Source organism: Eufriesea mexicana, unplaced genomic scaffold (genome assembly GCF_001483705.2).
Source record: "Eufriesea mexicana isolate 0111107269 unplaced genomic scaffold, ASM148370v2 scaffold93, whole genome shotgun sequence".
NCBI lineage: Eukaryota > Metazoa > Arthropoda > Insecta > Hymenoptera > Apidae > Eufriesea > Eufriesea mexicana.
Genome location: NW_016908274.1, coordinates 805376 through 822352, shown reverse-complemented (window position 1 = coordinate 822352; position 16977 = coordinate 805376). Strand labels below are relative to the sequence as shown.

The 16977-nt window shown below is 28.3% G+C and overlaps 1 protein-coding gene across 1 annotated transcript in view; it reads left to right on the top strand.

The window, feature by feature from the left end:
* Positions 1-16977, top strand: part of LOC108554902 (NACHT domain- and WD repeat-containing protein 1) — a 47980-nt gene that overhangs the window by 10208 nt on the left and 20795 nt on the right. The window contains exons 3-7 of the mRNA XM_017910314.1: positions 4413-4492; positions 5476-5598; positions 7199-7341; positions 13171-13328; positions 14872-15264. Of these exons, the coding sequence (XP_017765803.1) occupies positions 4413-4492; positions 5476-5598; positions 7199-7341; positions 13171-13328; positions 14872-15264 (897 nt within the window). The remainder of the gene's footprint in view (positions 1-4412; positions 4493-5475; positions 5599-7198; positions 7342-13170; positions 13329-14871; positions 15265-16977) is intronic.

The window sequence follows — 16977 nt, the reverse complement described above, 5'->3', positions numbered from 1 at the left end:
CGTGTGTAGGTGGCGTCTCGTGACCGGTGACTATTATCACCCGATGTGTGTAGATGGCGTCTCGTAGTTGGTGAGTATAGTCACCCGACGTGTGTAGATGGTGTCTCGTGGTCATTGACTATTGCCACCCGTAGTAGAGAAAGGGTTAAGTTATTCAAGAAGAAAGATTCGAAAAAATAGAGAATTTCTGCTGATATGTATATATAAAGTTTCTATTTCAGAGCTTATTGAACTAGCATTGAAATTGATTAATCAGATAATGAAGAAGGAAGATTCAGATGAATAGAGAATCTCTGCTAAGATGCACATGGTATTTCAAACCTAATGGACCAGAATCCAGTCCTATCTACTTAAAATTACTTCAGATTTCCTTTTCCAAATTCCTCACGAAAGGCTCAGTTCTGTCTCATCTAAAATCAAGTCTACTCAAAAAATCCTAATTTGTTCAAAAAATTTATGAACAATTCTAATTCAGTCAGTTCATATTGAAACCTATCTATCCACGAACTCACTATGAACGGCATTATTAACTCGCTAAGCTACTTGAGCTCACTACTGAGCACGAACTTACCTCTGTTTCAACTTTCTTCCTCGACATATTTTATTAAATTTCTTATGATTGTGGGATCCAATTATAATTTCTCGAAGGATAAAATTTATTAAATTTCTCACGATTGTGGAATCCAATTATAATTTCTCGAAGATTGAAAGATTTGTCGAAAATCGCACGTACCTTTGTCAAAGATAATTTTCGAAGACAGGTAAATCTTGTAGCCTCACAGGTGTACGTAGCCCTCTAATTGCTTGCGTATCAGACGACGAATGCGTTTCTCTGTGTCTGTATATACACATTATTTTTGTTCGATGTGTTCGTCACGAATGTTCAATGTGTATGTTTATATTCAACACGCATGGAACGGTGAAGGCAAAGATGGGAAATTAATAAACGCCGTTAATTGTTGAACAAAGCATTCTGATCCATTCACTCGCCCGTCTATGTGTGAAATTCTCCATTTTCCCTGTCAGAGCTTTCATTCGCTGTCCCACCTATTTATCGTTTTATTTAATCGCACTTTTGTCCATCTTTCTATACAGGGTGAGTCTGGAAATGTGCAGTGGATTAGAAAAAGTATCGTATAATATTTTCAGCCAGATTTTGTATTATCTGATCTTTTGTGAGGAGATTACGATATTTTTTAATGAAGGATGATTTTATGCTGTATAATAGGCGGCAAAATAGCACAGTCTATGATTTTCAGTGTTTCCTCAGTAACTTCAAAATTATATATAACTATAAAAAATTATACGATTGTTAATTAAATTTGATTTTGCTGAGAAATATTACTATTGTACTATACCTCTGATAAAAATGTTGAAAAAGTATTACTATTTTTGAAATATTTTTTTATATCTGGAATGTAGTAAAAATTGTTTTTTATTCCATAGTATAATTTACTATAATATAATATATTAATATAATACAATATTTTATTTTTAAATATGGAATTTTATTCACAAGAAAATTAAAAATAGGAGAAGTATAAAGAGAAGCTTCTTAAATCTTCATCTGTAATCAAAATGAAAATAGAAGTTGTTCAAATTGCATGACACACCCTGTATGTTTGCACATTTGCACCTGTTTGTTTATTAGACCTGTAAATTTATGTGTCCAATTATTTGTTATTATTGTTTATTCATGTGTCTGCGTTTCAAAATCAGTTTAATATATTTCGAAGATGGAATGTAGAGTACAGTAATTAAAAAATTATAATGAAAAAATAAAACACTCAAAAATTGAACAATGAAATTTATTTTGTTCATAGATAATAGTTGAAAAATTTTTATTAAATATGAATTTAACAAATTTAAGTGAACTAAATTATAAAGTATCTATAAAGCAATTTTACATTAATAATTTATATAAAATAATTAAAAGAGAGAAAATTTTTGATAAATATAAAAAGAAACGTGTGAAATGCTTAAAAAATAAATCAAAATTAGAAATATTAAAGCAACTGTAATATGTGTATAAGGTAATTAAAAATGAAAAATTTTTCCTATATTTCAGATTAAAAGTATTTGAACTATTTTTAAACAAGTTAAAACTGAGAGTTTTTAAAAATATAAGATGTTTATATTATATACTATATGATGTATACTACAAAGCTTACAATTTTTCAAAAATGTTTTAAATTGAAAGTATTATAATTTTTCAAAAATATTTTGAATTAAAAGTCTTATAATTTTTCAAAATAATTTTAACAAATATACAAATTTATAAATCAAATGTTTATAAAGCGTTTGGAGAAATGAAAATATTTTGGTAAATATATTTACAAAATACTACAAACTTACGAAATTTCCAAAACTCTCTTAGATTTCAGAAATTTATTTAAAAAACAAAATGTTTATAATTAAATAAATATTTTAATCGATTAATTCTAACTTATCTATAAAACAATATGTAATTAAGAATGTTTCAAGAAATTTTCAAAAATGTAAAATGTAGAAAAATTAAATTCCTAAATAATTTAAATTTATTACTAAATAATTAAATGTTAAATATATTAAATTTATTATTAACAAATTATTAATTTCTAAATGAAAATTAATTAAGTTAAAATTAAAATTAACTTTAAACTCCATGATCTCTGTTTTCGAAACACCCAGTATATAACCTACGTATAGAGCGGAGAGAAAATTCAATTTTAGGTAAAACTATACCAATAAACGTGGGTCAGAGGATGTTCCTGAAAGAGTTATTGCGAGAGAATTTCCGGTTTATCGTAGTCGTTAAATTTTTATGTTTCGTCGAAATTAAAAAATAAAAATATGACGAAGCAAAAGTTAGCTGAGAGATAAATTCCAATATCGTAAGTTCACCGAGGGAACGTAACTTCGACGATACTATCTCAATTTTTAATAACATTCCAATTTTATTATCACCCAAAATTGACATTCACTGATCGATAAAAGAATAAAATTCATTTTGTGAGTGTAGAAAATTTAAACTGCAATCTTCTTTTTAAATTTCTCACAGATAATACTTTCACAATAAATCCTTAAGGAGAAATATAACTTCGTAGACATTTTCTCTATATTTAATAATAGTGAACGAGAATTGACTTTTATGAGTTCGTAAAGATATGAAATTTTATGGTAGTCAAGAATTGAATTGAAAAGTGCTCTATTAAAATTCACCGACATTTTGTATAAATAGAAATTGGAGAATACGTCTGTGGGGAATACAGTTTCGAAGATTTGTTTTCGATTTATAACAATAATTTAGTATTGCAGCTACTCAGAGCTGACTTTTATGATTCCATAAAAGAAAATTAAATTTGTTTCACAAGAATAAAAAGTGGTGCTGTAAAATTTCCTTTTTATATTTTATATTTTATAGAGACAAAACCTTTTCAAAAGTAAGAGTCGAAAGTGAAAAAAATACCTTCTACTTGAAATTGAAAATGTTAAAAAATATGATTAAAAATTAACTTTTGCAGCTCGATAAAATTATTTATATATATATCTTCTACGTAAAATAGAAGCTTTTATGAAATATTATTATAAATAAATTGCTACGTGTCGATAAAAAAATAAAATTAAATAAAATAAGAGTATAAACGAAAATATTTCTTCTATTGCAAACCTAAATTTTTATGAAATATTATTAAAAAATATCTTTTACGAGTCGATAAAACAATAAGATCAAACTAAATAATCTTTCATTGAGAATGGAACCTTCTATGAAATATTATTGAAAATTAATTTTCATGACTGAACAAAAAAATAAAATTAATCAAACTAAAAAATCGAAGATGAATATCCCATAGTATAGTTTCCAATAAAAATCGAAGTTTTTATAAATTACCATTAAAAATTAATTTCCGCGATATAATGACCGGATAAAATTAAATAAAATGAAAAGTCGAGGATCAAAAGGATACGTCCTTTTAGAAACCAAACTTTTTATAACAATCATAATCAAAAATATTCGCGTGCTTGTTAATACATTAATTAACACGTTGACTGCCATGGTAATCACTAGTGTCTGGCGATACTAATTTTTTAAATTTATATTTCTTTTATTCTAACTATTTTTTGAAAATTTGAACAACGTGAATAAATAAAGATCTTTTAGATCTCCATCTTTCTTACATCATAATTAAAGATCTTTTCTTAAATAATAGAGATAGAAAACATGAATAATTCGCTCAATTTTTTCTCTTTTTTTTTTGCCATATTGCTTGATAATTCGTTATTGTATCATAAGAATAATGGAAATTTTATCGTTGCTCTTGAGCGTACTATTTAAAAAATGGCAGTCAAAGTGTTAATATTTATTGCACACGTATTTTTTTCGGAGTAACGGTGTGATGGTAACCTTTCTCTTTTGGTTTTAATATTTCCAGAATTTGTAGAAGAAAGGAAGCAATTATTGGAGCTCGTCGGGCCTGAGCTGCAATCGATTTATGACGACATGGGAATCGAGGTAGGAAAAAGGAAGTGGAATTTCCTTAATGAAATTTGTTTGTTGCACGTTAAACGAAATTTAGCTCAGCCAATTTAGCTTAGCCTTCTTTTCATCCTTTTTATATATTGTTTCCCAGAGATCCATTTAAAGGAATATTTAATTAAAAATTAATATATTAAATCGTTACCAAATGGATCTAACTATTAATAATAATTCCGTAATATCGATAATATTATATTTATAAATAGAGAAATTAAAAGTTGTACATTTAATTATAACTTTGTCACTTTATTTTATAATTTTATAGCACTTTATTTAATTTGTCAGCTTTTAAACATTTTTTAATTCGATGTGAAAGTATTTAAGAAAAGAATTAGTATATGTATATTGTGATTGTAATAAGAAATGAAATTTGAGATTAATATTAACATTGTTTATTTCTTATATGGAATTTGAGATTAATATTAACATTGTTTATTTCTTAATAAGAGATTTATTTATTAATATAGACATGCTTTGTTTATTATTAATTATTTATACTGTGTTTTGCTTTGGAAATAAATATATTTGGGAATTTTTGGAAATAATATATCGAATTTGAATTTCGTTTTAAAGTAAATTAAATTTAAACAATATTTTTATTATTAGAATAAATGATTACTTCCCATAACCTGAATAATAAAACCTGAATAACCTGAATAATTAAATATTCTTCTAATTGTAAAAGAATAGCAATTTTATTTATTTAAGAAAAGGAAATTATTTTAATCTGACAGATAAATTTATATATTTCACTAATTATAACTAAGCATAAGTTTTATAAATTATCATTAAATTGTAATTTTGTAAATAACAAAAATGTTAATTTATAGAAATTTCTAACACAAAGTGCATTTTATTGTGAAATAGGTAAATTCAGTCTTTCGTTATTTTAAATTTTATTTATAATATTCTGATCTCCGAATGGTTGATTAAAAAATAAAAATGCTAACAAATAACAGGTTCTGTTGGTGGACATGCAATATGCAACGGACGAGAATCCTGATAGAAATCCATTCTTAGCTGAATATTTTTTCGATGAAATACACGCTGCTTATCAACACTCGAGGGGTTGCTTCTTCGTGGTAAGTTTGAAAAATAACATAAACTAACGCGAAGTAATCTAACAATTAAAAAATAATACAAATTTAAAGGAGCTCTTAATATACAAAATTCATACATCGATTTAAATTCATTCAAAAAATTAATAAAAATTTAGAAAGACTATTAATACAGAAAATGCATTTTCAACATACTTTATAATCATTTTGCACAATATTTCAAACATTTATATCGCACTCGACTGTCGCGATTATTAATTTAAATGTGCCCTTATTCGTTTCAATTTCTCTGTAATCTTCTTGATTTAAATTGATACGACGAAGACCTTCGTGTCCTATAGTTGACTCGAGATACCGGGGAATTATTAATTGTAACTCTGTGAATGAAATTTAAAAGGGAGACAACTGAGGAAGTAATGATGGCACGACAATGTTCGCTTTAAATTGCAATGGTAAAAGGAGAATACCGTAGAAAGGATTTAAAAGCCGAACCATTTGCATTTTACCGATGATTTGAAATAAATTGCTGTTGCATTTTAAGCTCGCAGATTTAACCTGAATGCAATATAAAACAGCATAAAATTTATGGAAGAAATATTTTTAACCCTTCCGCGAGTATAATGTGATACGCGTAGTAAAGAGAAAATTGCAAGATTATATCAGTAAAATTAGAAAATAATTTTAACGATATACGCAACAATTTACATTTATCGGAGATACGAACCGCGGTGCCGCTAGTGAGTTAAATGGAAAGTCGTCCTAAGGCTGCCTTAAAAGGATTAGAATCATATACATACATATTTATGTATTACTCGTGAAAGGATTAGAATCATATACAGGTAGCCCTCCTATAACACGGTTTCACTATAACACGATTCACAAATTACGGGAACCCTCCTGCAACACGGCATCCTCCTAACACGGTTTCGCTCTAACACAATAAGAAAATTGCAAAAACCTTTGTATAGCACTGTACTTCTACATGAGCAGTGACGACGAAGAAATTTATTAAATTAAAGTTGCATTAAATTAAAATAATATTTTTGTTTTTTTTTTTTGTTTTGTGTTGTACATACACTTATATTTTTAATAAAAATTAAGTTGTTTATGTAGAATTTAAACAAAATTTGTTTCTAGTGAGTTTTCGGAACGTAACCTCCTTTTTTGTACTGCGTCTGGGTCTCATACAACACGGTTTCACACAACACGGCATTTTCTGGTAACCTATCTACCGTGTTATAGGAGGCCTATCTGCACATACATATACATACAAATGATATATATAATATATAGATGAAATATTTTTTTCGAAAATATTTTATTCTCCATAAATACAAGTAAAATAATTAAGAACAAATTGACAATAATTAGATAGAATTGCTAAAGAACTAACATGATCAGTGAATAGATTAATCCAATGGATATAGTACTGTTTATAAGGCTATAAGCAGAACTGTATTGTTAAATGTCAATATCTGTAGCGATAATTGATCTATCCATTGATCATTCTTGAATTGCCATTACCTAGTCTATCACTCTTATATCCTCAAAAATTACCAGTTTATTCCCTCCAATTGCACGAATTTAACCGAAACACCTAAAACTCGAATTTTCTGTTTCAAAGCTGCTAATCGGTGACGAGTATAACACCGGATGGCTGCCGACGAAGCTCACTTCCGGAACCTACGAAATCCTTTCGAGTCGCTGCGACAGCATGAACCAGTACTACGAAGACAATAGTAATTGCTACGTCTTAAAGGCTGGCAGGTAGTTACGTTTTATTATGCCATTGCATAGAGGCGGAATGGAAATGGCGGGGGCGTGAGTGAGGCCGATAAAAAAGACAGGGACGCAGCTTTTATTACTCCAATCTGAGCTTACAGTTTCCACTGTTTTCATTTTCGTTCTGACTTCTCCCCCTATTTGTTCTCTCCTCTCTCTTCTTTTATTTTTCCATTTATCGTGTGTCTTCTGCCGTGATATTGCATCATGTAAACTTGCTTTAGCTGTTCTTTTCTGTGCCTGTATATAGGGAGTCTTGTATAATTACTTTTGCTTGCAAAATTTCCTTTCTTTCGAGGATTTTTATTTTATTTTTATTTCAATCACTGCTATTTGTAACTGTTATTTGTATTTTATAAAAAAACTGTGGAAGAATTAACGAAGTTCAGTTGAATACATTTTATTTTCACGTATGGACATATTTATGGGTCACCGCATATATTGGAAGAATATTGCTTTTTGGATTATTTTGTTTGAGAATCTGGTATATGTGGACTCAGTGAGTCTTTCATATGGCTTTTTCGGCCGAAGCAAATATTCTAGAAATGGAGAGAGTGTCCCTAAATAAGAATGTCTTGCAAAGAGGTTGCATGAGCAGACAAATCATGCGTCAAGATCTTATGCTTATATTATACATGATTATCATATTAAGAGTGAATACTTCAATATGTCCTTTACCTTCAGGGATATCGTGTATTGATACATATCATCTTATCGTGTTATTTCGTATCTGTTGGATGTGTGAGAAGTTATGTATTAATAAATACGTAATTCCTACATATCTTTATCTTATCATATTATATTATGTCATATTAACTCATGTCATTATCTTATCATGTTCTTTTATATCCTTATCTTGTTGTGTTAATTTGTATCGTCATCTAATTATACTATATTCAGTATTTCATGTCATTATCGTATTATTATATTATGTCACAATATTTCATATCATAATCCTATTGTATATTGTATATTGTATATTACTCCATATTATTTTATATTCTTATCGCATTATATTGTATCATATTATTCATTCAATACCATTATCATATTATGTCATATCATATTATTTATTCAATAACATTATTATATTGTATCATGTCATTATTATTCATTCGATGTAATTATCATATCATATCATATTATTTATTCAATACCATTATCATATTATATTATATCATATTATTCATTGAATATTGTACGATATAATATTGTATCACATTATTATAATATATTATATCATACAATAATATATGACATGCCATATGATATTATTATATTGTCATAACCCGTCATATAATATTGTATTACATTATTTTATATCCTCATTTTATCATCCTACATTACATTATTATATCTCAACATAATATATCATATTATATTATATCATATCATATCATATTATATATTATTATATTATTATATCATATCATATTATATATTATTATATTATTATATCATATCATATTATGCCATATTATATTATATTGCCAAATATTTTAAATTAGCAGCGAAACATTGAATCAATAGAGTTTTAGGTATATTTCAATGCAAATGGCGTTTATTTTTTAAAAAAACTGAAAAAACGCTTCTTTTGGATGCAAATAGGAATTCTATAGAAATTAGTATGCAAGACCTGACGTATATGCTTCAGCAATAAAAGAAATTTGCAATATTAATATACAAGAATTAAAAGATTCAAAATACTACCATTATTATAATTACCATTATAATATAATTATAAAATATAATAATAATTATAATAAAAAACAAAATCATATTTGCAAAATATGACATACATTTTGTAATGTGTAATATGGATTATTATTTTATAATAAAAATAATATTATACATTAATATATATAATTGTTAAAAATACATAAAAAATGTATTAAAAATTATTCGGAAAAATGTATGAAATAACACAAAAGAAACGTTTTTCTTTACTTTTTCTATTCTAGCCAAGTGACATAAAGGATCAAAGTGCATTTTATATAGGGTGATACACGAAATGTAACGACTCAAAGTAATTCACAAAATACTTATTATATGAAAATTTTGTGTGGACCAAAGTTACAAAAATTCGAAGAGTTTCATGCTGTTTTGCTTTTTTATCGCGATAACAATATCATTGAATATACTTATCTTCTAATACGAGATAATTTATTTCAGAATATCTCCTTAATTATTAAGTTTACATCCATTTTATATGATACCTTTTCATAAACAATTTGTCGCTATATTAGAATTTATAGAAAGAAAACTTAGTTATTATAGATAAAAGTGATCATATTACTAAACATTTTCTTCGAAATCCTGCAGCTTTTGTTCCTAACATTTCCTCGCACAGTGAATATTTTATCAAATCATTTTGAATCGTTCTGAGTTACTTTGACTCATTCTATAATATCCACACGTGTACTTCAAAATGAAAAGAGGTTACAAAATAGAGATTACAAAAATTGGGAAGTGGAAAGTCATTTCTAACATTGAAAACGTGCCACGCTATAAAAATTCTTAATACGCAAGATAAAGCCGAAACTCGAAGTACCCACGGATTGAAAAATCCTTATAAATCCATAAACAGCTGAATGGACCCTTAAATCACTGCTAACGACTGAAAGAAGAAGAAAATCCAGCAACCTTTTCACCGAGAATAAAAAGCGACAGACAGGAGCATGGACGTCATCCCCCGACTATGTAGTACTTTTAAATCCCCTTTTATAAATAAACGCTGTACACACCGCATGCCTTGCAATCTAACTCCGAAAGATATCGTGGAACAGCGTGGAACAAAGTTCAGCCGAAGTTCGGAATCTTTTCAAACATTATCACGCTTCGTTTCTTCCATGGAAACCCTGCTTAAGACTCGCAGAGCGAACGAAGTCAGGAAGAAGCGTATTATTTCCGGCGAAAGGGAATCCAGCGAGAAGAAGTCGGGACAAAAGTAATCGTGGAAGCTCTCGAAGTGGGAATGAAGGAGAAGAAGAGGGAAAAAAGGGAAAAGTAGAGAAAAATTGAAACGGATGAGAAGGAGAGTTCGAGCTAACGGAGGAATCTCGAGTAGCCGTGGGAACTGGATCAAGAGAGAGAAAACGAGAAGACCATGAAAAGGAGAAAGTGTAAAGTGGATAGGGTGGAAAAGTTCGGTAAAGTGAACAAAAAGGACAAAGTTGGGAAGGAAAATGCGAATAATGCAGTGAATATGTGCAGGGTTTATCCATATTAAGTCCTAAGTTTGTAACTAAATACATTCATGCACGAAGGTAGTCGATAGCATTTGCTATGTTTAACAACTGAAATGTTTAAAATAATATGGTACATGTAGTAAAGAAGAAACTGTAAGATTATATCAATTATAATATTATACCAATTTGTGCCAACAATAATGCAATATTGTGTAAATAATATGACACACGTATTAAGAAGAAAATTCCAACATTATATCAATAGAATTAAAAACTAATTCAACGGCATATACGATATCTACTATAGATATAGATACGAACCGTGGTGGCGCTAGTGAGTTAAGTACAAAGTCGACTTAACCACTTGCGCAATAAAGACGTGCCACGCACGTCGAGATGCTTTTGTTCCAAAGCCACCAGCCACGTGTATACCACGTCGATAGGCATTTATCGCAGAAACAAAAACGACGTGTCCGTCACATCGGCTAACAGTTAGCTCGCAGACACGATGTGGCGTCAATGTAACGCCTTACCACATGTTGTATTGTAGAGCACGGCACGGCAACCAAAAGTTAAATCGTAGCACAAGTGGTTAAGAGAGCCATACGCAACAGAAGATGAATCGTCATTATATCTCTTATTCCTTAATTAATGACATTTTTGACTAATATTATACTATGCAATATTTATACAAATCACCAATGGCACATATTTGTAACAAATATATTCTAAATACTGTATATATGCTTGAATTATTTTCTAATTGTACTGACATAACCTCGAATATTCCTCTTTGTTATACACACCATTATTTCAAATATTTCATTTTAACACATATATCACGTTTCAAAATTGGCATATGTAAATTTTCGAATACTTCCATGTACATATGAGTGTATATCATATTCTTCTGATATAGGAAGTTATCCAGATAACGAATCAGTTTTAGATAATTTTACAAATGTAATGTTTTCAAACGGAATTCAAACTTTGAGTTGTTTGGCCGAAAGAAATGTTTTATACTTAATATCAGAGAAGGTGCCTGTTTCTTTCTCCTATTTTATTCAATTTACTTGAAACACATTGTATATATTTATTTTTACTGAGAAATTAATAGAGATTTTAGGTAAATTAAGGGATAAGAGAAATCCACGAATGTAAATTGAACACGATTTGTAACACATTACATTTTACAAAAGAATATAATATTATATGATAAGTAGAAAAGAAACTTGGGTTCGTAATAAGAAACTGTCAGACGCCGCCTAGTGGTATAATGGTTAACCTAAGAAAAAAGGCGGTAAGTTTGAAACTCCAATAATTTTCAAAGTTGCTTGTGGCAGAATTTTACTCCATTTTTCTAGTTTGCATCAAATATTCGAGCGAATGGCACATTCTCAGTTCTTAGATGGTACAGTACTATAACTATTATTTTGGTAACTAAGTGATTGCAGATTTTAAATAAAAAGGAAAATACAAAATTTTTTAGTGAATCTCAGATTTTGGTGTCGTCTGGGCTGGTTCATCTTGCATCACCCACGATCTTTTCCGATTAACGTTGTTATAAACTATCCACTTTTCGTCGTCAGTTATCAGTCGTTTCAGAAATCGATCAATTTCATTGCGTTTCAGAAACGAATCGCAGATGCTAATGCGTTGCGTCAAATGAATTTATTTAAGCTGATCGAGATTCTTGACATAACCAAGCCGTTTTAATGTTTTTTTTGAATGCATGTATGCGATACATTGAGCTTCTCTGCAATCACACGTGTTGTACTATGACGATCTGAATCGATAATGGCCTTGATATGGGTCTCATCAACTTCAACTGGACGACAGATTGTTGCGCACTTTTCAGTGAAAAATCATCAGAATGAAATTTGGCAAACCAATTTTGACACTGTCTTTCTTTCAAGGCTTCATTCCCATTTACGGCACATAACTTCTTGTGTGCTTGCGATGCGTTCTTGCCTTTTCGGAAATAAAACAATAAAATATGTCCGAAATGCGCATCTTGTTCTTCCATTTTTAAATTGGGATAAAAACGAAACTAAATAACTAATCGATACAATTTTTCAACTAAATTAAAGGCGGAAGTCCAAACAACAAGGAAACAATATAAGTTAGGTGCCTTGAAACGTTGACAAAACAAAAGAACGTGCAAAAGCCATCTGTTGATAAAATCCGCAATCACTTAGTTGCCAACCCAATATAACCTGTTAGTCTTCTAAAAGTAATTGATCATCTATGCTATTTTATTCAGGTACTCATTACTACGATTATTTAATAATTAACTATTTCTGTGGTATTTCTAGCAATTTTTCGAATATATTTCTAACAAAATCATTTTATATCAAAAGGTTAAAAAATAGAATTAAGGGTTAAGCTCTTTAAAATTATCTTTTCTAGACTTTAAACAATTTTTGAAACTTTACAAATAGAAAATTGTGAATCTCAATTACACTATTATTAATTAAAATGTAATTGTGTTGTAATCCCTAAATTGCAAATTTCAATTATGTTATTATTCGTTAAAATGTATTTGTTTTTATCTTTAAGAAAAATTTTGTAAATTATTAATTGTCACGTAGTATCTATAGCATATTATGTTTGAAATAATTGGCAGATTGGAAACAGTGAAGAACAGTTGGTATAGTTTGGAGTCAACTATAAAGGAGTCATTGAAGAAGGCTGCGGAATCTGCAATTTCGGATCAGTGTGATAATGAAGAAATTAGGGACATATTGAAGAGCACTGCGGAAAGACAACTAGAGTATGCTTTAAGTAAGTTACTGCATTTTGCTGATTTATGTGCCCAAATATACATTACCAATTATTCGTATTTACGATTTATTTATCTATTTATCTATTTATTATTTATCGATTTATATTCATATATACATAATTTATTTGTATTATAGACTACTTATATTTTATGTATATTTTGTATAATTTATTTCCAATATTTTTAAATATCAATATAGAAATATTAGTCTTATGAAAAATTAATAGTATTATCGAGTTTCTATATTGCAAACCACAATTACAAAGAAATATCGTAAAAATTGGGAATAAATACAAATAACTTAAAAGAATGAAGAGAAAAAGGGAAGAAATTTACAAAAATGTAGATTATTTAATTATTTTAGATTATTTAGTAATATTTAGTAAATTTTAGATTATTTCTTAGACTATTTTGTAGATTATCGGAAATTAATTTGAAAAAAGAGAATACTAGTAAATTACTTGAAGCTTAAATACTTGTTCAACAAATAATTAAAAACAAAATAACAACTAATAAATTATTCAAAATAAATATTTATAGATACTTTAAAGTGCAAAACAAATGATTGAAATTTGAAATATTATACTGGAAATTCAATATTCTAAAACAGGAATTAACGGAACTCATGTACTGGGTTAACAAGTCATAAACCATACGTATTCCATTACCACTTCATTTACTAATTACTCGAAACAAGTTAGTACTGGCATGTGACAAAAAATCATGCAAGTGGCAGAAACATAACATGGTATATATGGTCATTTTTATATCATTTTCCAAAATTTTTATACAAATTTCTGCATAACAAATAAATGGTGCATAACAACTATAGATATATCGTGATTACAGCACTTTTAAATCTCTTTCAGATATCAATTTAAAATAATTTCAAAATAACAACTCCAATTTTAATAATTCTTATCTAATTTCAAATAATTTCGGAGTGATTATTATAATTCTAACGATTTTTAATAATTTTCAAAATTACAATTTCGATTCAAAAAATTCTAATTGACTTTGAAAATTTAACTCCAATTTCAGTGATACCTATTTAATTTCAAAAGACGCCAAAAATTCAAGAACAATTCCAAATATTTCAAAATTTACAATCCTAGTTCCAATAATTCCAAATAATCTCAAATAATTTCAAAATTACAACTGCGACTTCATCGATTCTCGATAAATCCTCAACAAATCCAAAATTGCAACTCCAATTTCAATAAAAATTCCAATTATTTCTGTCTAATTCCAAATAATGGAACAACTATAATCGCAGTTCCGACAATTCCAAATAACGGAACAACTATAATCGCAATCCCGGCAATTCCAAATAGTGGAACAACTATAATCGCAATCCCGGCAATTCCAAATAGTGGAACAATTATAATCGTACTCCCGACAATTCCAAATAATCGAAAAATTCCAATTCCAATTACAAAAATTTCTATTGAGTTCGAAATAATATAGATGACAATTTCGAATGCAATATTCCCACTGTTACCATTTTCTTTCAATCCTCTTACCATAAAACCGTTTTTACAGAGCTGGACGAAACGGGTGATGGCGTGATAGCTGTGACACGCTCGTGGAAAGGCAGAAAGAGCCACAGAGCAGTGGCTTCGTTGAAGTCTCTGGTGAACAGTCGTCTCCCAGCTGACAATATAATTAACGTCGAAGTAGAGCAGAAAACTGGAGGGATTAATCCTGACTATAGGTCCCATAGGGGCTACCTGGCTCATCTTTGTCGCCTAGTCGTGAATCGCGTGCAGAATTTGGTGAATGCTTCCATAGAGGCGGACCCAGAAATCAAGAGCAAGAAGAAGATGGTGCAGGAAATTTACGCGGAGAGCCTTATGCACCTGGCGCTTCTTAGGGAGATTAAACCTTGCGAGGATAATGAGCACGTTGAGAGGATTAAGGAGAGTTTGTTAGCTGGTGAGTCTTTCGAGTAATTCCATCAATAAACATTTATATATATTGCACTTTATATGTAATTATTTTTACATTTGTATTTTCGTGTTATTTATGTTTATTTATTCGTATTTCTATGTTGTTCATTTCTATATTTCTGTAATTCAGGTTCTTATATTATTTATTCCATGTTCTTATATGCATGTGTTTCTACATTGTTTGTTCCATGTTTCTACATTCATGTTTTTACATTATTTATTTCCTTTTCAAGTAATTCCATCAATAAACAATATTTCTATACATAGAGTACAATTCATGTATTTAATTTTATATTTTTATATTTATTTATTATTTATTTTTATATTTATTTATTCGTATTTCTATATTGTCCATTTTAACAATATTAACATTCATTAATTAACATTAAAAATAATTAACATCATTAATTGATTAATTAACATTCATTTATTCTATGTTCTTATATGTACGTGTTTCTATATTGTTTGTCCTATATTTCTATATTCATGCTTTTACATTATTTATTTCTTTTTCAAATAATTCCACCAATAAACAATATTTCTATACATGGAGTACAATTTAAGTATTTTTTTATATATGTTTTGTATGTTATTTATTTCTATATTTCTCTATTGTTTATTTTTAAATTTATTTATTCATATTTCTATATTACTCATTTTTATATTTCTACTTTTACATTATTTACATTACATTCTATATTTCTTGTGTATAAATTGAAGAGGTTTTGTAAATTTTGTAAATCTAACCACAACTTCAAATATACACTACATATATTATATATTATATATTATTATGTATATTATATATAGTGTACATTTGAAACTAAGATTAAACTTCTTCAATTCATACAGAAGACTAACACAATGTTTCATTTTAATCTGCTTCGATTATATTGTTTTTATCTTTAATTCAAGTCCTCAACTTTAAATTAAAACCTAATTCATTAACGAGAAGTTGACTTTCAGTTTATTCAAATACCTCTGTGAAGTTTACCACTCTTAAAAGTTTCCGCGCTAAATCTAGCGATACGAATTTTAATTAAAATATTTAATTCGTTCTCTTGAATTATCCGAAAGTATGATCCCTTAAGCGCTCTGAGAGCTAAAGGCTGACGCATATGCACCACTCTTTGTCAGAACGCTTTGATGGTTCTTTAAACTCCTATTAACAGATTCTAACACATTTTTCTGGCTATTAATTTATATTTAACAGGGAAATTTCCTTTGAACAGATCTGAATCGTATTGCTCGTTGATTGCTACCACGAGGAAACAAATAAGTAAATTGCATCTACCATTTTAGGTATCAATAATTTGTTTAAAAAATAATTTATAGCATGATTACTTCAGAACCCGAATACTAAAATTAAAGTAAAATTAAAGTAAATTTTATTACTTTATTTATTAATATTTCGAAGTGCTTAGAATATTGGAAAATTCAATTTTATAATTAATTTATATCGAAGATTTATCATTACAAAAGATCAATTATTATAATATTATTAATATTATAATTATAATATAATATTATTAATAAAAATTTGTGTAACTACGTGTAGAAGAATGTTTCGTTTTATTGCGTTAATCAAATATTAATTAGTCACTGTGTAATTAAAATATTAGTCATTAGTATCTCAGTAGTTAATAATAGAAACTAATTTATTTCGTTCGAATTATATTGTTCAACTGAACACGAATAC